Here is a 26,147-nt window from a genome sequence, read left to right as displayed (position 1 = left end):
GATCTCAAGTTGCCCTGGTGGGGGAATGGAAGAGCAGGATTGGATGGCCATAGTGAAACAGTAGGGAACAGAAAAATGGAAACTGTAAAGGAAAAAGTGGGTACCAAGATGTAGCTGGGGATAGACTGTACAGGTGGAAAAAATCTAGAATCAAGGTAGGAAGAAGTGCCTACCATAGGACAAAAACAAGCTATGAGATAATAAGTTTGGACGTTTACACGTTTCTGATGAAGGGTCCTTCACCTGAAACTTTAACTGTTTTTATTTAGTACAGGGGCTTCCTAACCTGCTGAGTTTTTCCAGCATTGTCTATTTTTATTTAAGTAGGGAGGGCTTTGGAAGGAAGATCTCCAGATAAAATGGAGTCAGAAATCCTACAACCAGGACTACAGTGTAAAATGCTCAAGGAGCACTCTGTTTTACTACCAAGGCCCTCCCCCCTCATTTCTTCTTCCAGGAAATTAATGAGAGTACTGACATCACATCCCGCTCTGACCCTAAACTAGAAAATTCCATCAACTTTGTTAGCTTCCATCATTCCCTTCACACATTTTACCTCTGAATTTTTTTCTTTCTTTGATTCTCTATTTCTCTTTCAGAGGACAGGCCAGTAACCAGTATCCCCTGGAAGTCCACTGACTCCCAAGCCTACTTTGATTATTATTTTTCCCCATATTGCTACCTAATGGACTCTTCCATTCTCCTAGATTCTCCTTGGCTGCAGCTCCTAGATCTGGGCCATTCCATTTACAGCACCTACTCCCAGTCCTTTTCCTCTCACTTCTAGAATCAGGATAGGATTCTCCTCGTTCTCACTTTCCAAGCCCACCCACCTTCACATTCTACAAATTATTCTTCATAATTTCACACAATCCAATGTGATGCCACCATTAAACACATTTTCCCCTCTCCTTCCTTATCAGCACTGCAAAGGGACCTTTCCCTTTGAGGCACAGTGGTTCACTCACTCATTTCTAACAAAATCACTCTCCCTTCTGTGGCACCTCACCATGCAACAGCAGGGTATGCAATATCAGCCCATCTACCTAGTTCCTTTTCACTGCCTAGGGTCCAAACATTTTATTTTAGGTGAAGCAGTGATCTACTGCTTTTAATATAGTTCTCAGCAAATGTTGCTTATGATGTGGCCTTTCTACAAAAGGGAGACCAATCTTAGACTGAGTGATCATTTTGCAGAACACCTCTGTTCAAAGTGACCTTGAACTTCCAGTAGCTTGTCCTTTTAATTCTTCCCTGACCTCCAATACTATTTCAATGAAGTCCAATGCAAGCTTAAGGAAAAATACCTCATCTTTTAAGTAAGCACACTGTAGCCTTTATATTTCAACATTGTGTTCAATGATTTCAGATGGTTAGCATTTTTATTTCTGATTTTCAACATTCGCAGTTTTTAGCCATTTCTAACAATGATTTTGTTTCTATCTTTTGCATCTTCTCCAGAATGATCTTCTATATCTTTATTTTAAACAATCTTTTTCACCTTGCACCATTTATCCCTTTGACCTGAAGCACTGATTTAACCATTTAACATAACGATAAGGTTACAGAATGAATAATGCAACCACCATGATGCATGTATTATTTTATCTACTGAAGCCAATACAAAAGTCTTTATTTATTTCTAAACTGATTATTCCTTCACAGCTCCAGAACCTCTAAACATAAAGGAAGATATTTTAATGGGCAAGACATAATGTTATTTTAAATTACACTGATAGAAATGGTGGAAGATTGTAATCTGAGATTAAAAAAAAGAAAATGCTGGAAACACTGAGCAGGCCTGGCCACATCTGTGACAGAGAAACAGAGTTGAAGTTTCAGGTCAAAGATTGTTTGACAGAACTAGGAAAGAGAGAACATGTTAGTTTTAAGTTGCAGAGAAGGTGATGGGAGGAATGGTAACACAAAGGGGAAATCTCTGATAGGGTGAGCCCAGGGTTGCAAATTATTTTAATTCCCCTTCCCATTCCCACACTGACCTGTCTGTCCTCAGCCTCCTCCACTACCAGGGTGAGGCCAAGCATAAATTAGAGGAACAGCACCTCATATTCCACCTGGGTAATCTACAACCTAATGCCATGAATTTGAATTCCCCGATTTATGATAACCTGTTCCTCCTCAGTTCCTTTCTCTCTCTCCTTCTGATCTACCAAGGTCCTCTCACACACACACTTTTTCCAATATCCCCTCCCCCAGTTTCCTTCCCCTCCCCCACCTACATTTGCCCATCACCCACATACCCCTCCCATTGGGTTCCCTATCCCCTCCCCCACCGTTCCCATCTGCCACCATCCCTCCCTTGTTTGATTCCACTCTTCACCTTCCTTTCTTATCAGATTCCATAATCTAAAGCCTTTATTTGCCTCCACTTGTCATCTCCCAGCCTCTGTTGCTATCCCCACCCTTCCCTTTCCCACCTGAATCCATCTGCCAATCAACCCCTCCTCACATGGATCTACCTATCACTTAACAAGCTCTTGCTCCACCCCACCCCCTCACCTCTTTATACTGCCTATCTCCCCTCTGCTCAAGCAGTCCAGATGAGGGGTCTTGACCTGAAACATCAACTGTGCATTTCCTCTTTGACCTGAAAAGTTAACTCTGCTTCTCATTTCATAGATGATGCCTGAACTGCTGAGTGTTTCCAGCATTTTTGGTTTTGATTCACGTTATTAATTTAGCTTTTGTTGATATGGGATGTGTTTGTTAATTATTAAAATATTATCATTTCCTTCTCAGTAAGTAGATATCTACATTGCAATCCACAGGGAAAAAACCCTCTAATCTTTTTCTAATCTTCCTTTAGGTTAAGTACAAAAAAAATCTGCTATTTTTCTTCGCAGTTACATGTCTTCAAATTTATTTTTATAATAATAACTGGCTACATGAAAGTTTATTTGTTGTTTGATACTCTTACAGAATTTTATTGTAAAATATTTTAAAATTTTACAATAAACATTTTGAAAATTTTACATGTATGAGTGGTAGAAAAGTCTGTTGGGAAAAGGGTGTCCAGAAAATTTGAACAAGGCTAGCATTTTAATTTTGGTTCGCATATCAAATGTGCCCATGTACATGTTGCTCTTATTGAATTCCGAAGTTATTTCATTCATTTTATGAGTACTTCTGAGTGGAATTTGATTTTACTCTCAACTACAAATTTAATGAAGGAACGGTTTACTTTGATTAGATGATACTTGGAGAGGATGATGTTATTTTGATAACTGCATCAAAAGCAAAGCCTTGTAGCAGTCATACTAGCTAAGGTAGCTGTTGTCTCCCGAACATGAAGAGACCACAATGGCTGGTTTATTCCCTAAGCCGTCCAATTTTATTCCCTTTAAGGTTATTTGGGTGCTTTTGGAGTTATGTTGAAAACCTCTCTCAGAAAACTTCTCGAACTTATTGGCAGCTCTTCAGTTGGAATCTACTTTTATTACTAAAGCCAACTATTAGCTTTTGAGAGGATATATTCCAATACAGAAGTGTCCGCCTTCCAGCAATAGTTGTTTTCCATTCCAGCCAATGAGAACAATCCCTTATACGCACCCTTTGTCTTTCTTTCCTTTGCTTCCTGTTCCTGTAAAGCATTTTTCTGCTGCTGACATGTTCTACACTTATTTAACAAATCCTGCAGCGTCTGGATTAGTGCAGAGTCCAGTAGTTTGGGGGTGTGTATAGAAAGCAGCAAAGCGAGAGCTCGAAGGTCCTGTTAACAGAAAAATAAATCAAAGACTACTGTTTTTTTATGGTATTAAGCAAGTGCAAGTTAATCAAATGACTGCGCAGCTGATCCCTTGGTGCCTCCACTGTTAGTCTGGCCTCTTCCCCCACATTGCCCTTCTGTTGGCCAGGCTTCCTCTTCCATGCTGTCAAAATCAGTGCAGCTGCTGTCTCTGCAGCTCAGCCACTCCCTCTAAAATACTAATGACCAGTGTGTGATGAGTTGTAAAATGCAGGATAACAATGCCTTTGCTATAGAAAATGAATTAGAAATGGCTTAACACATTTCATGCAGGAGGTTCATTATCAACATGGAAGACTTTTCTTTTAAAAAGTAGAGCTTGGACTACAATAAATGCAAAATACAAAAACACAACATAAAATTCCCACCAACAGTCCACAGAGGAATTCAGTATACAAATCACAAATGCTTTCTAATAACCATTACCAGCAGAGAAGAAAACTCTACAGTACAGAGGGTGATTAGGGGAAATTTAAATAACATTAGATTCACTTTCTGATCATGACCCAAGCCATTTTGAAACATTAGAAATTCATCCAAAATCTGTCTTTGTGTTAGGTTTAAGAGTCAATCCATGGACCTTTGCTGCCAATCTCATCAATGGTCATGAAGGTCAGGAGAGAGTGAGGGTAGAAGAATCCAGTTTTATATTCTATGGTTAAGACGCTCACCAGCATTTGTGATTTGTACACTGCTTGGGCCGAAATTACAGCTCATATGTTTGAATCCCACCCATATGTTTGAATCCCACCCAAGTCACAGCATCCTAGAACCATGGATACAGAAGGTAGATTAGATACATTAGGTGGTATTACATTTTTAAAAATAAGATCAAGCAGAAGGTTGGATAAAGCTTTTTTTTAAAGAAGACCATAAATATCTTACCCCATTTAGAATAGCACCAACTTTATAGATTTCAACACGCTGTCCCAGAAGCTCTGGCTCAAGGTTATGGTATTCGTTTATTAGATTTGTGATTAAATTATTGATCAAACTGGAACAGTTTGAACTGGAAAAAACCTGATTCTGAACCTGGGAACACAACATCAAGAGTAAAGACAATACTTTTTTTTAAATAAGCAATTTGATCTATTATGATCTGGACACAAAAGGTGACTCAAACATTCATATTTCTATCAATCCTTTGACTCCTGAAATATTTGAAGTTTGATTTGTATTACTGAATAATGAAATACAGTAAGGGAACATTCGCATTGGTACCATCTCTTTGAAAGAGTTACCCAATTTAGTTCCATCACCCTGTACTGTTGCCGTAATCCTTTAATTTGCTCCTCTTCGGTAATGTATCTATCCACTTCCTTTCCAAAAGTGACAAATGAATCTGCTTTCACTGCCTTTTTAGAGCGTGTACTCCAGACCATAACATGCTGCATAAAAAGAAACTTTCAATTTCTCCTCTGGATTTTTGCCAATTATCTTAAATTGTTACCTTCTGGTAACTGAGCCTCCTCCAGAGGAAATGATTTCTCCCGATTTACTCTTAGAAAACACATCAATTTTGAATATCATTATTCAATCTCTCCCAAACCACAACAATCACAAATTCTCGACTCTTTCCACGAAACAGAAGTCCCTCACTCTGCTAACTTTTCTCTGGACCAAGGCCTCTGCATCCTTCAGTCATGTCAACTTGCCCTTGCCACTTTAAAAAAATGTATAAACTTCCCTAGTTCTATGTGCTCCTGCACCCACTTTTAAATTCTAACATTTAATTTACATTGCTTCACTGTATTTTTCCTTACAAAATGCATCAGTTCGCAATTTACTGTTACTTGTTTACGAACCTCCCTTAGTGTTCTAGAAAGAACCATTTGGGTCTATTGCTTAAGCTTCATTATCTTTTAAATTTTCTAATAAATCACTCTTGCACATTTTTTTCCTGGAGTCCTTCCTTCTTCTTTTGCAAACAAGGAGGTAAATTGCCAACTACATCTGCTTTATTAATTTCTATTGTAAGACTGCCTTATTCATTCTATTCCTTTTGTTAAATAGACTGCCTGGCAACTACAGTGCAAAAAGTCTCATTTCACATTCAGGTTAAATTATGCTTTTCCAGTTCCCTTAAAATATGATATCAAAATCTTCCCTTCTTTCTTTATTCATTTCTATTTGGAATCCCGGTGCCCTGCTTTTCACCTTGAAGGGATAGACAGGTTAGTCCAGGCATCTGGATTGTTTGTCTAGTACATAACTACTTTGCTATTATAGCTTGTTATAATAAGGTGCTGCATAATAGGCAGCTTTGATAAAGTGCTGGATAATAGGTTCGTCATTAAGAATGAAGCCCATGGAATAAAAGGGGCATTAACAGCATGGATTCCAAATTGGCTAAATGACAGGAAGCTAAAAGCAGTAGTGAATGGTTGTTTTTCAGAAAGGAGGACAGCATGCAGAGATGTTCTGCCGGGTTTGGTACCAGGACAACTGTCTTTCTTTTATATCTATTGAAGGGGAGCACAGGGCATAATCTCCAAAGCTACAAGGGCCGCAAAACTTGGAAGTGCAGTGAATTGATAGGAAGATAATAAAATACTTCAAGAGGATACAAACAGACTGCTAGAATTGGCAGACACATTGCAATGAAATTTAAAGCAGAAAAATACATTAAAAAATGAGGAGAGGTAATATAAACTAGAAAACAGAATTCTAAAAGGTACAGGAACAGGGAGATCTGGAGGAAATCTGTGCATAAATCTAATGGTACTGAAAAAGCAGTTTAAAAAATGCGTATGGGATCCTGGGCTTTATAAATAGAGGTATGGAGTTCAAGAGGATGGAAAGTCACGATGAACCTTGACTAAATATTGGTTTGTCCGTAACTGGAGTATCTAGTCCAGTGCTGGGCACTTCTGTCTAAGAAAGATGAGAAGGCTGGTTCCAGGGATGAGTGACTTCAGTTACGTGGTTAGACTGGAAAAGCCAGGGTTGTTCTCCATGGAAAAATGGAGGTTAAGTGGGGATGTGATGAATAATTTAAAATAATGAAGGATGTAGACAAGAGCAGATGGGAGAGAGACTGTTCCCATTGGACAGGTCAAGGATCAGAGGACACAGAATAAAGGTGATTTGCAAAAGCCGCCAAAAAAGTGATGAGGATTTTTTTTTAAATGCAGCATTACATCTCATGAGATTACATGAACTTTAATTTTTCATGTCTAATGTATTTACAATTCCCTAGAAAATTGCTGCTGACTTGCATCAATTGAAGCTAACATTTATCTGGAAGTTTTCTTTCCAGAACAGTTGGACTAAACTTAGCAGGAACGTTAGGCTTACCAAATGTTTCTTATAATTGTCAGTAATCTGTCAATTCTTTCTCATGAAAAATACTAAACATTCTGCTAGTTTCCAGCTGTACAGATTGCATGGCACCCTACTAAACTGGCTACTATTCATTTATCAGCCTTGACCATTTGGTTGCTTAGGAAGGCGATCAGGCCCAATTCTGATCCTGACAGCCGTGTGCAGTTTCAGCTTGAAAGTAACTAGCAGTGGGGATTTCTTACTCCCTAACCCAAGTATGTTGGAGGTCATATGCTACCATTCAGTTTATACCCCAGAGGTGATTGGTTAACTCAACTCCAATTACCAAAACTTAGTCCCTAAGACTCAATTATCCATCAGAGAATCAGTACATAAACACTCAGAATAGTAGCAAGTTTCCTTAACCGGGAAACTTGCTTCTGTTTGCAATGAAACCTTTTAATTCAATAGTATAAGACACCAGATGAAGTTTTAATAATGAATACAGATTACAGTGTGGAAACAAATGTGACAACATACCTTGGGGAGGAAGCAAGCAAGAAAGGTATAAACTGCATTGTTGTTTAAACAGATCCTTTCGTCCATAAGAATGCACTTAATATATTCAGCAAATACTGGTTCATCACACAGCAGTTTAACACAATTCTTTGCCATAGTTGACTGGAAAAAAAAGTTACAAGTGAGGAGAGTACAAACAGAAAACTTAACTGTGCACAAATAAACCTCATTTAAGTTATTCCTCTCTCGCTCATATAACTGTAGGCGAAGCATTTTAGCAGCCAAGAGGATCGGTAATTAATGGCCATTAGGTCTTGCTTCTGTTCTCTAACCAGCGATTTCCCTATGGAGAAGATTCTGGCCATAAAGAACTCAACAGCATCGCTGAATTCCACATATTGGAAGGCATAGATACTATCTACAATGACCTAGATGTCACCATCTAATGCCAACAGTTCCGAATAGACTCTCTGAGGTTTAATCATTTAAGCATCGATAAGTCCCGAACTTTTTACCAGAAATAGAAAGCACAGTCAATCAATTTTCTCCAGTCTTGGCATCCACAAGATCCAGTAATGAAGCCGAGTCTTGCTGAGGGGAAAGAAAACACCTTTGGGATCTGAGTTGCCATTAATTTCAATGGCAATTGTAGGGTTTTGGCTTTGGAGGAAAACATGACTTTATTAAAAATATTTCCCATTCAATGCTTTTAGTTCTGTGTTTTTAGCTAAACTGTCTTTTAAGTATGTCAGGGACATAAAAAAAAACATTTTTACTTTGATTGCTGCTGTGGGGTTTTGTTCGCTGTTAAAGCTCTCCACACAGTTTTACTATTGCTGCCCTCTCAACGGACACTAGAAGCACTGTCAACTCAGAGACCATATCACTACAGCCTTGGATAATTCAGGCCAGTAAAACCGGCCTTGTGCATCTGGATCAAGTACATGCAGACCTGGGGGGGTGGGGGGGTGGGGTGGGTGCGGGTGGTGAGGAACGACTGGTGGTAGCAATTCTAGGCAGGTGAGTGGGCTGACATATGGCATTATTTTGAGGCACCTCTGTCTTAATGTGTCAGCTGTAAGTGCACATTTATAATGAACAGAACTCATGGCACCACTACAGAGATTATGAAGTTACACTGCATTATTTAAATTTTATAATTTTTAACTGATTTCTATCCTGCTGTAAATTGTAGATTTACAGCAACTATTGGGAAAACAGTTCAAACGTAAGAACATAAGAAATAGATGCAGTATATGCTATTCAGTCCCTTGTGCTTGCCCTACTATCAATAAGACCATGCATGATCTTCTACCTCAGTACCACTTTCTAGCATTAAACTCATATCCCTTGATTCCCTTAATATTTAAATATCTCCCCTACTTTGAACTTATTCCATGACTGAGTCTCCACAGTCCTCTTGGGTACAGAACTCCAAAGATTCACTGTGCACTGGGTGAAAAACGGCCAGCTCCCAATCTTAAGATCAATTCCTCGTTCTTCAAACCCTTGCTCAGAAAAAACACTGTCCCATGTCAATCCCATGAGGATTTTGTATATTTCAATAAGATCACCTCTCATTCTTCAGGTCTGTTTAATCTCTCTTCATACAGTGTCACCCCCATCTCCAGAATCAATTTAGTGATCCTTTTCTGCAAGTACATCCTTCCTTAGGTAGGGAGACCAGACCTCTGAAATATTCCAGATGTTACCTCACCAAAGTCCCAAATAATTGGAGCCAAATGTCTCTACTCTTGTATTCAAATCTTTGTTAATATAAGGCCAAACTACTGTTTGCCTTCCTAATTGCTTGCTGAACATGCACGTTAATGTACACAAATCACTGAACAAGAATACCCAGGTCACTCTGTTCACTAACACCTACTAAACTCTCACCATTTAAAAAGTTTCTACTTTTTCTTCCCGAAGAGGATGACCTTGCATTTTTCCACAATATATTCCATTTGTCATATCCTTTCCCTTTCATTTAACCTGTATATCTCCTTGAAGCCTTTGTTCTCCTCACAGCCTGACTGTATCAACTGCAAACTGAGATGTATCATGCTTGATCCCCTCATCCAAGTCACTAATTAAGTTGCAAATTTTCACAGCCATGTCATGTGGAAAATCGTCTCTCACACCTGAAATGCCATGGATTTCAATGGGGATTGTACAGTTTCAGAATGAAGGTGGCATTTTTTTTTCATCCTCTCCAAATACATTCTTCTCCATTATCAAATACTTGGTAATTTTAACACCAACCTATTGGACGTGAAAAGATCTACCATCTACGAATTAAAAATAAAAAAAGAAAATGCTGGAAACACTAAATGGGTCAGGTAGCATCTGTGAAAAGAGAAATTCAGTTAACTTTTTAGGTTCAAGACCCTTTTGTCAGACCTGCTGAACATTTCCAACATTGTCTGTTTTTATTTCAGATTTCCATCATCTGCAGCTTTTTAATTTTTAGTTACAATCCACTAATAATAAGTTACATGATAATGACCTAACTGGATAAACAAAAAAGAAACTAAAATCAGTGATGCCAACAAATTGTTAATATTGTCAGACCCTCAAAATTAAAAAGGACTTTTCAGTCTTTTTGTTTTTTCTTTAAATAAAGTGGTTCGCGTAACGCTATTACAGCACCAGCGACCTGGGTTCAATTCTGCCGCTGTCTGTAAGGAGTTTGTACGTTCTCCCTGCGACTGCATGGGTTTCCTCTGGGTGCTCCGGTTTCCTCCCACATTCCAAAAGAGGTACAGGTTAGGAAGTTGTGGGCATGCTATGTCGGTGTTGGAAGCATGCAACACTTGTGGGCTTGCCCCAGCACATTCTCAGACTGTGTTGGTTTTTAATGCAAAAAGACGCATTTCACTATTTTCGATGCACATGCGACTAATAAATAAATATTATCAAGTAACCATCACAAACAGTTCATTTCTTCTCAAAAATAAATATAAAGCGCACCCACAATTTAGAAAAAAGTTACAGTAATCAAATACCTGAGATTGGCAAATCTCTGTCCAGAGTTTAGGGAATAATGCTAAATGTAGAGGTAAACCTTCATATGCTATCAGGACACCTGTATAACAACAAAATAAACTGCACAATCAGTGAAGGAGCAAAAAATAATAAGAACTTGAACTATTATTAAATTATGCACAATGCAGCCCCATTCATTTTTGCAAACTTCAATATTTACAAGTTGAAGTGAATTTTCAAATGGAATGGTTTGCAAATGAGTGGTCTGTAATTCCTTATTTTGATTCCATAAAGTTTGATAATTTATGCAGAAACAGTTAAAAGCTATAGTAGTAACATATACTAAACCACAGAACAAGTAATGAAACTGAACTTTAAATGGATTCAAATAAAATTAATGAATTAAAACTTCTAACTCTTACAATTTCAGTAATTAAAAATATGATCTCAGATTGAAACTTTATGACCATAAGGGAGTTACGGACAATAAAGATAAAACATTATTTATCAAAGTTTCTTCTTCCTCATTCATTAAGCCTCCAAGTTTATTTATTCCCTTATTAATTGAAGTGTCTATCACACATTTATCACACTATATTTTCATCAACTGAGCACCCCAGGGGTCATAATTGTCTTTCATACAGAAACTCCAAGGAGCAAAGGCACAGTTAACATCCCACCCAAGTCCATCTGACCCTCAGCAGAAAAATACTCAGTAGTCTTAACAATTCCTAACCAGCACATAAGCACATGCAGGATTGCATCAGTGAGCTTTTGTTGGTCTGCTTCCTATGCCAAGGGTACAATGCCTCAGAATATCCCTAAACAAGACTCCCACAACTTCATCCCTGATCTCTGGAAGCTTTTTCAAGTATTCTTCCCCATGATCGATAAGCCAACTGTATAGAACTACAGAAAAATGAAGAGGAGGAGAAGCAGCAGTAGATAAACTTTTATCAAGTTAAGTTAATAAACCAAATCATGTATCTTTCAAAAGACTGAATTTCCTTTCCCTAAGGTAACATGAGCTCTAGATAGGATTCTGCATATCATGCACTTTTATCATTCTTATCCAATATTATTTATTTAATCATCTTTCCTACATTGCTCTTTTAAATGCCTTCCTTAAGTTCTGTATCTGCACCTCTTATTCATTTATCATCCTGAAGGCCTACCTTTTTGTTCCTTTCTCCTAATTTCTTTTTCATTAGAAACTACATTATGTTTTCATCCCAGTAATGTCTTTTCTAAGTTGAAGGGACTGTATATATTCAAGCTATTATCAAATCTTTGAAGCAACTGTGCTTGTACAGTGATTATGTAATTGCACATAAACATAATAGGATTTGAAATTATGCCACTGAGCTTCAAGTTTAATGTTTACAAAACAAAACATGCCTGCATCACAGAAGCATGTTCAAAGTGATCAGTCAGTCCCAGATTTCACCCCCTATACAATCTCGCCTGCCCTGCTACACAAAACTGTTCCAAATTTGGAGTTGACCCACAATATCCAAGAGCCATGCAGCACAGCCTGCCACAAGTTTTGACTAGATCTTAGGTGCTGGATCCTGAAGCTGCATCTCTGGACTGCTCTGATGTCCTTTGAACCAATTTCAAAGGCTTTTGAACTATTCTTAAATGTCTCTGACAGTCAGAGATATTTTAAAACTCTTCAAATTAATAATTTTTATTTTCAGAAGTAAAAAAAATAAATTTAAATTTAAAAATAAATAAATACATTAAAATACAAATACACAAAATACAAATAATTCGTCATTTTAAAAAGAAAGATTAGGTTAGTCCATACTTAATTTCACCAAGGTTTCTGTAAATTTTTCACAGTTCACTGCTACTCGACACAGGAGATGGATGAACTGATGGTATGAAAGGAAGTAATCCACTAGCACACGGTCATAAACATCATCTTTTCCCTGAAAAACAAAATAGAGTAATTAGAAGAAACAAGAAGGTCTTCACAAAATTTTCACCATTTGCTTTCACCAGTTTCATGATAGAAATTTAACATACAGTCTCAAAACTAAGTATCAATATATTTTTATGCTTGAATCCTTGAAACCACAGTGGAGTGGGAATAAAATAACATTTTGGGAGTATTTCCTATTTGGGCAACGTTTGTGAGGTGGAAAAACAATCAATAGTTAACAGTGCTCCATTGGAAACGTGCATTATACTAAATGCATTTACAAGCAAAAATTAATGAACAAAAGACAGAATGTTCGCAGTTAGAATTTTGGATAGTACGTCAAGCACCACTTTCTTTTAAGTTGAATAGAAACTAATACTACAGGTAACAGGTAATACCAACTTTGCACAAGAGCCACATTATTGATCCTTTGCTGAGCTGCCAGATCGGAGATCAAGCACAAAGGGTTTTGTGGATTGAAAACAAAACTGCCAGGTTTAAATGCAAGAATAAATCCAGAAAGCACATTTATGGTTAAATTATACTAAAGTAAGGGAGATCATTTGGTGGTTCTGAACAAAATTGTCACACAAGAACCCCTGTTAAGCACGTGATAATATAAATGCAAAAAAGTATTAGAGGGAAGAGACACCATTACATAAGCTCAAGCTATCTTTTTCTTTAATTAGCAAGTGTAAAGATGCATATGCAGATGTTTCAGGTGGACCTTTTCCCCATGACTGTTTGAGCCAGTAATAATGTAATATCATTGCCCTATATGCTCACCTGGCTGACAGTCAGGAATTTGAAAAGCAGGTGGCCATGAACTTGAGCAACAAAAACATTACTTAAAAATGTTTATTCCTCAAATTTGTCTTTTAAAAAAAAGTACACACACACGTAAGCTCTGTCCTACTTAGAACACTTCCATGGAGTCTCAACATACCTTGCTAGTTTCCACCATTGTGGGCAAGAGGCACATATTGAGTTCTGGACGAGGAGGGCGGATATTATTCTTTCCGCCCATTAACTTTATGTTCTCACGACAGGGAAAATAGGGGCCTAAAGACACTGTAAAACAAATTTTAAAAAAAAGTGAAGTGCAATTTTCAAAGGAAATCAAAGACAAAAAAAGAAATTCATTATTTTCTGACTTGCTGATTAATTGCTTAAAGATTGCACTTACTTGGTATATTACTATGGTGGTAAGTACAATGATTGTGCTGAAGGAATGGTACCAAAGTGTGAAGGAAATCATGAGGACTCAGAAGAACAAGTTCTTTTAAAACATCTAGAAAGCAATGACAATTTTGTTTAACTTAACAGGAGTGGAGCATTTTATACATGATTTTTTAAAAAAGTCCTTGGGGTTGACCATTAAGCTGTCTTGTTTCTTAAATTCCAATGATCATTTACTGAATGAGCTGATTTGACAGTGCAGAGTATTGCAGCCATAAAGTGTGTCAAAATACAGATAGAAAATCCCTGTACAAAACTGTATAAAGTCCCTGGCTTTAATTTCACAGAGGCACACATCACAATTATGTTGATATCTGATGGCAAGAGGTGACTAGCAAAAACAACATTCTTATTAATATTTCTGGAAATCATAAATTTATGACACAAGGTAGTCCTTTAGTGCAAGCTAACTGAAAAAAGAGTCAGCATGCTCCGAACCTCTTTCACTGCTACAGGTGAAAATATCTTTTGTTTTTAAATGGTATTTTTTTTACATCAAGTGGTAGGTTACAATGTAAATTGTGTACCCTTTTCTCATGGTCCACATATCTCAAGCAAAAATAGCTTTGGCATTCTCAATCAATCCCTAGCCCTAATTACCTTATATCTGGTTTGCCATCAGTATGAACATGTTGGGAAATCCTTTGGAAAATGGAGAGAGCAACTATCAAGTTACTGAGGCTCGCCATTAAATACAATGGAAATTTCAAAAACTAACTACCACACAAAAAAATCTAAATTGATATTTTGTCCTATTCCTTCTCAAAAATTGATCATGCCCGACATAACAATATATCCAAATGCTAAGAGAATTTGCCAATCCACACTGGTTCTACTGAGATCTTTCGCCAGGATTTGAGAGAGAACAACTCAGATGGACTCACCTCCCTGTGCTGCAACATGTTGGCAGTTGGACCATTGGGCAGATTCGCTAATTACCTTGCAAGTGAAGGACTTCAGGAATGGGATTGTGTATAGTTCCCTGGTTAACACTTGTATCGCCAGAATACCAATACTACACCCAAATCACACATTTCAGACTTTCTTTTTTCCTTGCTCATGAGGACAATTGGAAAATCAAAATTGAACACATCTGAGACAAAAATGGACGAGTCAACCTACTGTAAGGTAGCAATAGTACAGCTCTAGACCACATTCACGAGTTCATATCATGTTTTAACGCCAGGCTTTGGAATTCTTCCCTTTTAAGACATCAAAGTTATTTTTTCTCTGAACTGAAACTATTTTTTTGAAACTTTTTTTCCCTAAGTAAGCAGCACATTCTTCTGAAATGATGGATAAAGCACCATGCTTCAATCTTTACCCACCACTTCCCTTACCAACCAAACACAAGTACCTGAATGGAAGATGCTAAGTTGTTACAAATGCCAGATTTATCATGTGCAGCAAAAATTAGATTGAAATTGGCAAAACTATTTCCTATGCAGGATTGTTTTAATCATTAGGAAGAAGAAATTTTTAACCAGTTAATTTGTGCTGAATTCAAATACCACATCACAGAACTACTGTATTTCCAAGAACTACTCTGCCAATCAGATAGCCCATCCAGATGAATCAAAGATTCAAGTGCTGACTTATTTAGTTGCAGCCAAAGTACAACCTAAAAGGTCCTATTACCTATACAGGCATTTCGAAGTTCTGGAGGGCTATAGGAATTCAATAATGTGAGAAGCTTGTGAGCAAATTCGATTCTTTCCTGCCACTGGATCAAGGCTTGCTTAACATCTGTAAATGCAAGGTGAAAACAATGAATCTGAAACTGAAAATGCTTCAACTTAACTGCAAATAAAATTTTAATACTGTGCATTTATTGAAAACAATAAACAATTTAAGAAGGTAACACTAAGCATCCTATAGTAAATAAATTCTACCACCAAATGTAACTTGAAATAGTAAATACATCTCAAAGTAATAAATACACATGGTTACATATTTATGTATGTATAGGTCTACTTTAAAGGTGTGACCAAGCAGGAAACAATATTTAATCATTGTGTCACTTGATGCTTCTTATCTAAGCCAAAAACATCATAAATGTAAAAATTTAACACAATTGCAGAAACATTTGTAATCAGAAAGCCTACATGCTTCATTCTTGAACATGGCTGAAGGATCAATTTTAAATCTGATTCCCTGCAATTTCACCCAACCAATCTTCTCATAAAACATAAATGAATATTAAAAATGATCCAACAGCCAACTGAAAAAGTCAACTAATCCAAAATAAACAATAAAACCAAACTCTGCATTAGCTGATCTACTGTTCATCCCACTGAGACCCATGTTGAAGCCTTCCAGAGAAGATCTATCCTTCACATAACATAACAGAATTGAACAAACCTTTTCGCTGCAGATATGGTCGAGTTGATTTCAAAACAGATAGGAAAATAGAGAGAAGTTCCACTAAGTCTCCAGTTACATGGCAAGCTGTAGCCTCGTGGTACATCATGTGCAAAGTATTAAAAGACTGAAAACAAAATTTAGGGTTATAGATTTTCTTGTTATCAAAAGATTTGAAGCCAATTTATTCCAATAAAAAGACAGATAAAATTGTAGTAAAATTGTAGAAAAACTGGTGGTGCTTGGGTAGCTTGGGTTCCCTGTCACTTTAAGAATTCTCCATCCCACTCCAATACTCTTCCATCAAAGCTCAATATAAGTTTGAGAACAACATCTGATGTTCCAAGTGAACACAAAGTTGCCCAGATGCAACAAGTTCAACAATTTCTGATATCAACATTTCTAGTTTTAGTATTTTACATTTTCAGAATTTAAAGTGGTTTCATTCTGGTCATTTCCTCTCACTTATGCTTTCTCCTAGATTGACCTTTTCTTTCGCACTAATCTTTTTACCACTCAACACCATTAGCCCTTTCACCACATCATAGAACTGTACAAGGATCGCTGCTGAGACTTTTGATGTTTGTGATATACTTAACACCTACATTCACATCCAAGTCGTTAACGTATCTTTAAAGATGATATGAAATTTGGTGTTGTAGATAGCAAGGAAGACTGTCTAAGGTTATAGCATGATATAGATCAGCTAAAAAATTTGGCGGGCCATTGGCAAATGAAATTTAATCCTGACAAGTGCAAGGTGATGCATTTTGGGAGGGCAAAAACAAGGATAGGGAATACAGGCAGTCCGCAGGTTACAACAGTTCCACTCCTGAGAACTGCTCTCAACCTGAACTGTTTGTAAGTTGAAAACAGTGTGTGGGAGAAGATCACAGAAACACCTGTCATGGGAGACCGAGCAGGCACGGGAAGAGCAGCCACCAGCTGGCCTCCCTGACTCAGTGAGTGAGTGACTGAGTCTGCTCAGCGCACCCAGCTCCTTGGCTCAACCCACTCCTCAAATTGTTGCAGCACAGGGTGGGAGAGATGGCATGTGGAAATGCCCCATTCCCACCCAGCAGGAGATGCCCGCAGCCCTGTAGCAGCCAACAAATCCATCCCGCCAATCTCCCAAATGCTCGTATGTATGGGATGTCCATAAGTCAGGCGAACATAACCTGGGGAGGATCTGTATCCTGTAAATGTTAGGGCCCTGGGGAGTATTGATGAACAGATGGACCTTAGGGCACAAGTCCAGAGATCTCTCCAAGTGACAGTACAGGCAGATAAGGTGGTGAAGAAGGCATAGGGGATGCTCAGCCATGTCTTGGAATAAAAGGCTTGGCATGTCATGTTACAACTTTACGAAACATTGCTTAGGCCACACCAGGAGTAAGGGATGCAGTTCTGGTCACTCCATTATAGGAAAGATGTGATTACGCTGGAAAGGGTGCAAAAGAGGTCCACAAAGATGTTGCCTGGATTGGAGCTTTATATTTATGATGAGTGCTGGATAGACTGGGTTTGTTTTCCCCAGAGGTTGAAGGGTGAACTGATGCAGGTTTTTAAAATTACAAGGCATAGAGAGGGTAGATTGTCAGAATCTTTTTCCCATGGGTAAGGGTATCAAAATCAAGAGTGCATAGCATTAAGATGAGAGGTAGAATGTTTAGAGGGGATATGAGGAGGATTTTTTCTCCACACAGATCTGGAATGAGCTGCCGGACAAGGTGGTGGAGCCAAATACTCTCAGAACATGCAAGAAGCATCTAGACAAGTACTTAAATAGCCAAGGCATAGAAGGCTACGCATCGAATGAGGGTAAATGAGATTAGTGTGGACAGCTACAAGAGGTGGCATAGATATGGTGGGCCAAAGGGCTTGTTTCTGTGCTGTATGATTCTATAACTCTACCTTCCTTTATGTTCCCTCCTCCCTTTCCCTGCACCTGAAAACTGGTTTTATCTCTAACTTTTCCCTGTTTTTTTTAAACGTCATTGACCCAAAACAAATTTTCACTATCCTGACATTTTTGTTGCCTTTCCCTGCGGACATAATTGATCTCTGCTGGATAAACCCTTGTCCAAGAACAATGACAGCAAACGGAATCGCGTGGGTCAAAATTTGTCTAAACTATAAATATGTGCACATGGTTCTTGGCATAAAGGCACACTAAATCCTTAAGGAATGCAAGGCCTCTTACAGAAGCGGACAGTGATGGAACTCCCAAGGGAATACTTAATACAAATAATTGCAATTCATAATTGGGATGCATGGAAGACAAAGGCAAATTAAACAGTTTTGTTTTCAATAGATGACATGCCATTCGTTTTTGCTGGTCTTGATAAATTAGTTAAGTTAGTCAGGTTGAAAAATTCTATAGATATACCAGGAAAAAATTCAGGAAGACCCTAGTATTTTTGGGCTTGAATAGGGGTCCATCTGAATAGGTCATTCTTAATTGAATATATGTAACTGAAGACTCTGTTAAAACTGAAAGCATTTCAAATGTGTCTGCAATGATAAGGAAGAGACTGGGGATTGAATACACATTGTATTATAATACAAGTAGCAGCAGAGGAGATACCGAGAAGCAAAATGGTGATGAGCAGGAAACTTTGTTCTTATTCTAAAATTTGTCTTATTCTAATATCTGGCATATTTTGAAACCTCTGCCTTATATTAACTCCAATGTGAGTACATTTTATCATCACTTCAAATTTATATATGCTTAAATTTATCAGAGTTGAACTCCAAGGTTACATTAACAGCATGATGGTATTTATTTTCCTCAATAAATTGGTAAATCGGTTTATTATTGTCACATGTACCGAGGTACAGTGAAAAACTTTGTTTTGCATGCCATCCATACAAATCATTTCATTACAACAGTGTAGTACAAGGGAGAACAGAATGCAGAATAAAGTGTTACAATTGAGAATAATTGAGATACATTGAGAAACTGCAATTCATGGAGAAAATGTGAAATAAGCACAAAAAGGTATTTCTGTTTTGAAATGTCAAAGAGAAATTTGTTTTGTAAAGACTGAATGAACTATTTTGTTGCATCTATCTATTGGTTTTTGATGTGAGGGGCTACAGTCTATTGGAAGGTGATTCGACATATCCATTAAAGATCAGAGAGATGAAAAGCCCAAGGAAAATTTTAAGCCTCTCCCTGCTTCCATCTGAGGTTCACACCTGCTTTAAGACCACTATCACCACAGTACCTAAGAAAAACAAGGTAATATGCCTTAATGACTACTGCCCAATGCCTCTGACATCCACTTTCATGAAGTGCTTCAAGAGGCTGGTCATGGCACGCATTAACTCCAGCCTCCCAGATAAACTTGACCCAGTGCAATTCACCTACTGCCAAAACAAGTCTATGGCAGATGCTGTCTCCCTGGCCCTACACTCATCTCTGGAGCATTTGCACAGTAAAGGCACCTATATTAGACTATTGTTTATTGACTACAGCTCCACCTTCAATACTATAACTCCAAGCAAACTCATCTCCAAACTCCTAGACCTGGGACTCAACACCTCCCTTTGCAACTGGATGCTTGGCTTCCTGACCATCAGATCACAATCAGTGAGGATAGGCAGCAGCAGTTCTGCCATGATTATTCCCAACACTAGTGTCCCACAGGGCTGCATCCTCAGCCCCGTACTCTACTCCCTATACAGTCATGACTGCATGGCCAGATTCTGCTCTAGCTCTATCTACAAGTTTGCAGATGATACCCCCGTAGTGGGTCGTATCTCAAATAACAACGAGTTGGAGTACAGGAAGGAGATAGAGAGTTTAGTGACGTGGTGTCATGACAACAATCTTCCCCTTAATGTCAGCAAAACAAAAGAACTGGTCATCGACTTCAGTAAGAGGAGCCATACACATGCTCCTGTTTTCATCGAAGTTGTTGAGGTTGTGAGGGTTGAGAGTTTCAAGTTCATAGGAGTGAACATCACCAATAGCCTGTCCTGGTCCAACCACACAGATGCCATGGCCAAGAAAGCTCACGGAGTGAACATCACCAATAGCCTGTCCTGATCCAAGCATGTAGATGCCCACGGCCAAGAAAGCTCACCAGCGCCTCTACTTCCTCAGGAGGATAAAGAAATGTGGCATGTCCCCTTTAACCCTCACCAATTTTTATTGCTACACCATAGAAAGCATCCTATCCCGTTGCATCACAGTTTGGTAAGGCAATTGATCTGCACGTGACCACAAGAAACTGCAGAGAGTTGTGGACACAGCTCAGAACATCTTGGAAACTAGCCTCCCCTCCATGTACTCTGTATACATTTCTCAATGCCTTGGTAAACCAGCCAGCATAATCAAAGACCTCATCCACCTTGGACATTCTCTCTTATCCCACCTCCCATCGGGCAAAAGATACAAAAGCCTGAGAACACGAACCACTAGGCTCAAGGACAGCTCCTATCCTGCTGTCATAAGACTACTGAACGGTTCCCTTATATGATGAGATGGACTCTTGACCTCACAATCTACTTTGTTATGACCTTGCACCTTATTGTCTACCTGCACTGCATTTTCTCTGTAACTGTAACATTTTATTCTGTATTCTGTTATTGTTTTACTCTATACTACCTCAATTCACTCTTGGAATAAACTGATTCGTATGAACTGTATGCAAGACAAGTCTTTCACTGTACCTCAGTACACGTGACAATAATAAACCAATCTACCAAATGCTGAACATGAGAGTACACAGCAATGAATAAAAGAGAACCAATTTAATGTACCTCAGTCATCAGAATCAGACCCCGATTGAAAACAACTAGCAACCTATCTTCATCTGTCTCCAGGAGTATTCTGAAGGCACTGTAATAATAAAATGATAAAAATAAGGCGCATTAACAAAATAAGGTATTTTGATGGAATGTCAGAATCCACTCATGGTTCATGCCATTTATACACATGGACGTTATCACTGATTGTTTAATTTTCTGTCAGCATCCCAATTTGTTGCAATATGAATCACCAGTAAAACCTAACAGATTTAGGTAACATAACCATTATCCTATTCCCTTCACTATTACATACATGACTAATGATCTCTTTCAATCCATAATTTTTAAAACTAGTCATTTAAAATGACACAAATTTATTACAAAGAACATGGATTGATTAAAGGCTTTTTTTTAGTTCATAAACATATTATTTTGATTTGTTAATGAAAATGTGATCAATACATTGTATATGGGTTTGGAACTTGTACTGCATGGCAGAAATTTATTATGCACTGCCCAATGGAATCTTTAAGATCTCTACTGCAATGCACTTCCAGAAGTTAGATTTGAGTCGTCCAAGCTCAGAACACACATACAATGGGGGCCACTGATGGGCATTCATGTTAAAATGGGAATAATTTTTGTTCTTATGTCACTGATGCTAAAATGTATTGTTCCGCTCAGGCCACTAAATTATGGCCTAAATCAGCTTGCAAAATCACTTAAAGGGTTCCTTTACCTTGACTGCTGCCAAGGAGTCTGACATTTCTTCTAGCTGGATATAGGTCTTTACGTTTTGTTAATGATAACCTTTTATACCCACCAATCCCGTAAATTCCCTCGACCACTAATATTCTCTGGCCCCCATGACTGTTACTTTGAACTCCTCCTCCCTTCCTTAAACCTTAGCCTGGCAATCTATCCCAACCTACAACACCCCCTCCACCAGTTATGGAATAGTGCTGCTTGAGGACCCTGATGCATGCCTTCACACCCCTCTAGCCATGCGATACATTTTCAGGTTTGTTATCATTTCAAGACCATGGCATTTTCAGGAGTGGACTCAACCAGTTTCATCGTGGGTATAGTTCTCCCCACCATTGAGGACATCTACAAGAGGCAGTATCACAGGAAGGTGACAGCCATCATGAAGGAGCCCCATCATAAAGGCTATGCTCTCTTCTCAATGCTGCCATCAGGCAGGAGGTACAGAAGCCTAAAGACCCACACCTCAAGGTTCAACGACAGCTTCGTCCCCACTGCCAGGTTCTTGAACTTACCTGAAAAACCCTAACACTATTTTGGACTATATTTCGTTTTTCCCTTTCAACTTGCACTAATATTGTTGTTATGTTTATTTTAGCTTATTTTGTCAAGCAAGTTGTTTATAATTTATGGTAATTTAAGTCTATGTTAACTTACGTTTGTCACGTCTGTAATGCACTGTGTTGCTGCTGCAAAAAGCTAACTTTCATGGCATTTTATACCCAGGATATATATGCTGATGACAATAAACTTGAAGTGTTAAAATACATCAGGAAACTTGTACCCATACAAGTAAATTTTCTCACTAGAGGAATTGTAGTAGCATATACAGATGACTTACTCTTCAGAAGCAAAGTTAGGGCAAACAGGTACAGCTCTAGTAAAGGGTTTTGCAAATTGAGAGTTGTCTTAAACAAGTTGTTGGAACAGACAAGCTGGCAGTGGATAAAATTAAATACAAGGACATGCTGTGTTATAAGATTTGGGAAGAGAAAGAAAGACTGTTCATTCAGGGAAAATTGCAGAACAGAGACCTCTTAGATATTCAAGTACAGTGGAGAGGAATTAAAATAAGCAAGGATAAACAAGCAATCAATTTACTGTCATTAGTTTTGTGCCCTTGCCAAATTGAATTTCATGCCAGAATTCCCAGTAAGTTAAAGTGATTGCACAGATAGATAAGGGGATATAAAAAGATGTTAATCATTTTGGATCTTATAAATGTGACATTCATTTATCAGATTAAGATGTAATGATACATTACTAAAAAGCATTAATTGTGCTGGTTTATAAAATGTATAAACTTGTCCATTTACCAGCCAATTTGGAGGGTAACATTTCTTGGACTTAATTGCGAGAGAGTTGGGGGGTACAAAATATTTGAAAGGAAAACTTATGTTTGATTGTACCAAGTTCATCCTAAGTATTTGGACTGAGAAGTGGAGCTAAACAACTTTAATTAAATGGTACAATGGGTGAACTTCTTGGGCCTTCTAAGATCCCATAATTTTGGTCTAAGCTCTTCTTGTTCCTAAAGCCAATCATGATAACAAAGGACAGTAAAAGGATTTTAGATTCACAATTGGTTATCTCATTTGCAAGCTCCCTGGATTACAGGTCCTCCAGGTTACGAATGCCCAATTTACGTACAGCCCGTATGTTTGAATGAGCATTTGGGAGACTGGCGGCATGAATACAAGAATGATACCAGGAATGAAAGGCTTAACATATGAGGAGCGTTTGATGTCTATAAGCCTGTACTCTATGGCACTCAGAAGGATGAGGGGGGATCTCATTGAAACCTACCGACTACTCAAAGGCCTGAATAGAGTGGATGTGGAGAGGATGTTTCCATTAGTAGGAGAGTGCAGGATCCGAGGGCACAGCCTCAGAATAAAGGGATGTCCCTTTAAAACTAGATGAGGAGGAATTTCTTCAGCCAGAGGGTGGAAAATCTGTGATCAGACAGCTGTGGAGGCCAAGTCATTGGGTGTTTGTAAGGCAGAGGTTGATAGGTTCTTGACTGGTAAGGAGGTTAAGGGTTAAGAGAAGGCAGGGCAATGAAGTTGAAAAAAATCAACCATGATTGAATGGCGGAGCAAACTCAATGGGCTGAATGGCCTAATATCTGTTCCTGTATCTTATGGTCTTATGACTTGCTGGCTGCTGTGGGACTGCAGGCACCTTCTGCAAAGTGGGAACTCGGTTTGCTACAATATCATTGCAGCTTGCAGAGAAATCTGAATGGTTAAGTTAAATGGCCTGGTTTAACTGTACATTGCCCTTGGTTGGCACATGCTTTTATTTAAGTATATTGTCAGGCTGCTGTATTTCCGACTTGCAAACTGTTCAGTTTATGAGCAGTTCTCAGGAATGGAACCCTATCGTAACCTGGAGAGGACTGGTAGAGAAGCTGCACGGATTTCAAATACCAACCACTGGAAAAAAGTGTTCATAAAAGGTTACATAAAGCAAATTTTAAAATATCCAGGATATATGAGATAAAGTGCTTATCTTCCAGAATAAACAAAAGAAATGTATTTCATTAGGTTTTGGTTAAATTTTCAATTTTACTTTCAATCCATGATTGCCACAGATCTCATCAACTCTACACAGTTTCACCACAATCAACTGCCAAAATTATGCTCATTAGGATTTCTCATTAAATCAGATATTTTCATATCAAACCCCATTATACTAGATGTACTTAAATATTTCTTGATATTATTTGCTTTCACTACCTAATAAGTGTAGTCCAGCATGAGCGCCCATCCAGACATCGCAAATAGCAGCTAATGGTAGTTTTCTTGAATTGCTTAATGTCTTCCAGTTCCTCTTCTCTCATATCTGGTCTCTGAGCTACAAATAGCTGCATAAGATTGAATAGTTCTTCGACAGCCTGTGTAATAAATAAGGAATAATTCAGTACAGGAATGGGGCAATTTTAACAATGAAAATTATTTATAATTCAGCTCAACAAATTTGCTTTAACATTTCATGAAATTACTGATTCCTATTTGAGTATTTTTGGTGGTTTTTCCCACAGTAAGACACCAGCCTGAGATATAACTATTTACTGAAGCTTTTATATTCATCAGTTTATCTTTACCGCAGAAACCTATTAACTTTTAAGTGAATGCTGCTCTCCAGCAAAATCCCTTAATGAACCTAATTTTTTGAAGTAGACTTGGTACACTTGAGAAAAGTAAAGGGTGACTTGATTGTGAATGAATAAGTATGACTGCGAGAGACTGCCTCCAATGAATCTGAGAGTCAATAACCTTAAAATAATCACAAAAAGAAATTAATTTCAGTGGAATATGCAAAGGCCTGCCAACGATCGAGCAGTTATGCATTTTCCAAAAGTCATGAACCTATTCAATAAAGTCTGATGAAAGTTGTATGCCCTGGATGTGTTCATATCTGCATGCTAAAGCTAACTTTTCCACAGGATAACTACAGTTGGTTAATTGGCACGTTTCAGAATAAAGGAACCAAAACCATCATCTCAGGCTCACTGTCTGTGGTTACCAATTTACCAGTGAGAATCAATGTGATTAACTCAAAAAAAGTGGAGGACAATTTTAAACATTTTAGGGGAAATATATTAATTCATAAATGTAAATGATTCAAAAAAAATTACAGTTTTTAAACACTTTCCACAAGGAATATAACATTAAGAAATTGATTCATACTCAGGGAGGAGACTGCTTTAAAAAGTTTTATCTATTTGCAAACCGTATGAGAAAAATAAGGCTGGAACTACAGCTGTGAAGAGCTTAGAAACTTGCTTACAAATTGAAAAATATCTGCTTAGATACGTTAATGATAGGTCAAAAGACATTTTGTTGGAGGGCCTGCCACTGCGGGCCAAGGTTTGAAGCGCTACTGAAGAGGATAAGGATATTTTTAAGAGAATCATGTTGGGGGTAAACATCAATAGTTGGAAGAGCCAGAGCAAAGATTGGCAGAATTTATAATTGAATCAAGCTGAGCTTCACGTATCTCCACTACAAAAAAAAACGAAATGTACACTTCAGTATACTGCTTTGTTTTGCCTCTCACTAGCCTCAGCCTATCTATTGCCAAAATCCTGATCTAGGCCCTTATCACCTCTAGACATGCCTGTTCCAATACACTTAGGTTCAGCTTCCCATCCTCCACAATTTTTGTAAACTACAGCTCATCTAAAGCTTGCTGTCTACATCTTGTCCTACATCAGATCCACTCACCACCTGAGCTTTAAAGTGTTCCTCTTTTTTGCTAATGGCAGCCCAACGTTCAGCCAACAAGGCTCCACACAGACATTTCTCCCTATACAGCCTTCTCTGCTCTTTTTAAACTCTCAGAACTGGACCAAACATTTGCTGATTCATTCCTTCTTCGAACCCTTGTTAGGTTTTACCCAACAGCATTTCTCTGAAGTATAGTGCAATACTTTTCTCCATAAGGCATTCCATAAATGTAAGTTGGGGAAGCAAAGCAACTTTTACTCTCTGGCTAACTGTATTAAACCTGATCGAAGAAAACATAATACATTGAAAATGGATGCTGGAAATGAGA

At 38.1% G+C, this 26,147-nt stretch overlaps 1 protein-coding gene across 7 annotated transcripts in view; it reads right to left on the bottom strand.

Moving 5' to 3' along the window:
• Window positions 1-26,147, bottom strand: part of usp34 (ubiquitin specific peptidase 34) — a 186,246-nt gene that overhangs the window by 2,481 nt on the left and 157,618 nt on the right. For all 7 annotated transcript variants that reach the window (XM_052011351.1, XM_052011354.1, XM_052011353.1 and 4 more), the window contains 11 exons: window positions 24,326-24,483; window positions 20,832-20,910; window positions 16,062-16,188; window positions 15,339-15,446; window positions 13,648-13,752; window positions 13,408-13,532; window positions 12,345-12,468; window positions 10,555-10,634; window positions 7,571-7,711; window positions 4,652-4,798; window positions 3,571-3,730 (listed from right to left, as the gene is read on the bottom strand). In XM_052011351.1, the coding sequence (XP_051867311.1) occupies window positions 3,571-3,730; window positions 4,652-4,798; window positions 7,571-7,711; window positions 10,555-10,634; window positions 12,345-12,468; window positions 13,408-13,532; window positions 13,648-13,752; window positions 15,339-15,446; window positions 16,062-16,188; window positions 20,832-20,910; window positions 24,326-24,483 (1,354 nt within the window). The remainder of the gene's footprint in view (window positions 1-3,570; window positions 3,731-4,651; window positions 4,799-7,570; window positions 7,712-10,554; window positions 10,635-12,344; window positions 12,469-13,407; window positions 13,533-13,647; window positions 13,753-15,338; window positions 15,447-16,061; window positions 16,189-20,831; window positions 20,911-24,325; window positions 24,484-26,147) is intronic.

Source organism: Pristis pectinata, chromosome 3 (genome assembly GCF_009764475.1).
Source record: "Pristis pectinata isolate sPriPec2 chromosome 3, sPriPec2.1.pri, whole genome shotgun sequence".
NCBI lineage: Eukaryota > Metazoa > Chordata > Chondrichthyes > Rhinopristiformes > Pristidae > Pristis > Pristis pectinata.
The sequence above is the reverse complement of the archived record's forward strand: the minus strand, read 5'-3'. Positions and strand labels throughout refer to the sequence as shown.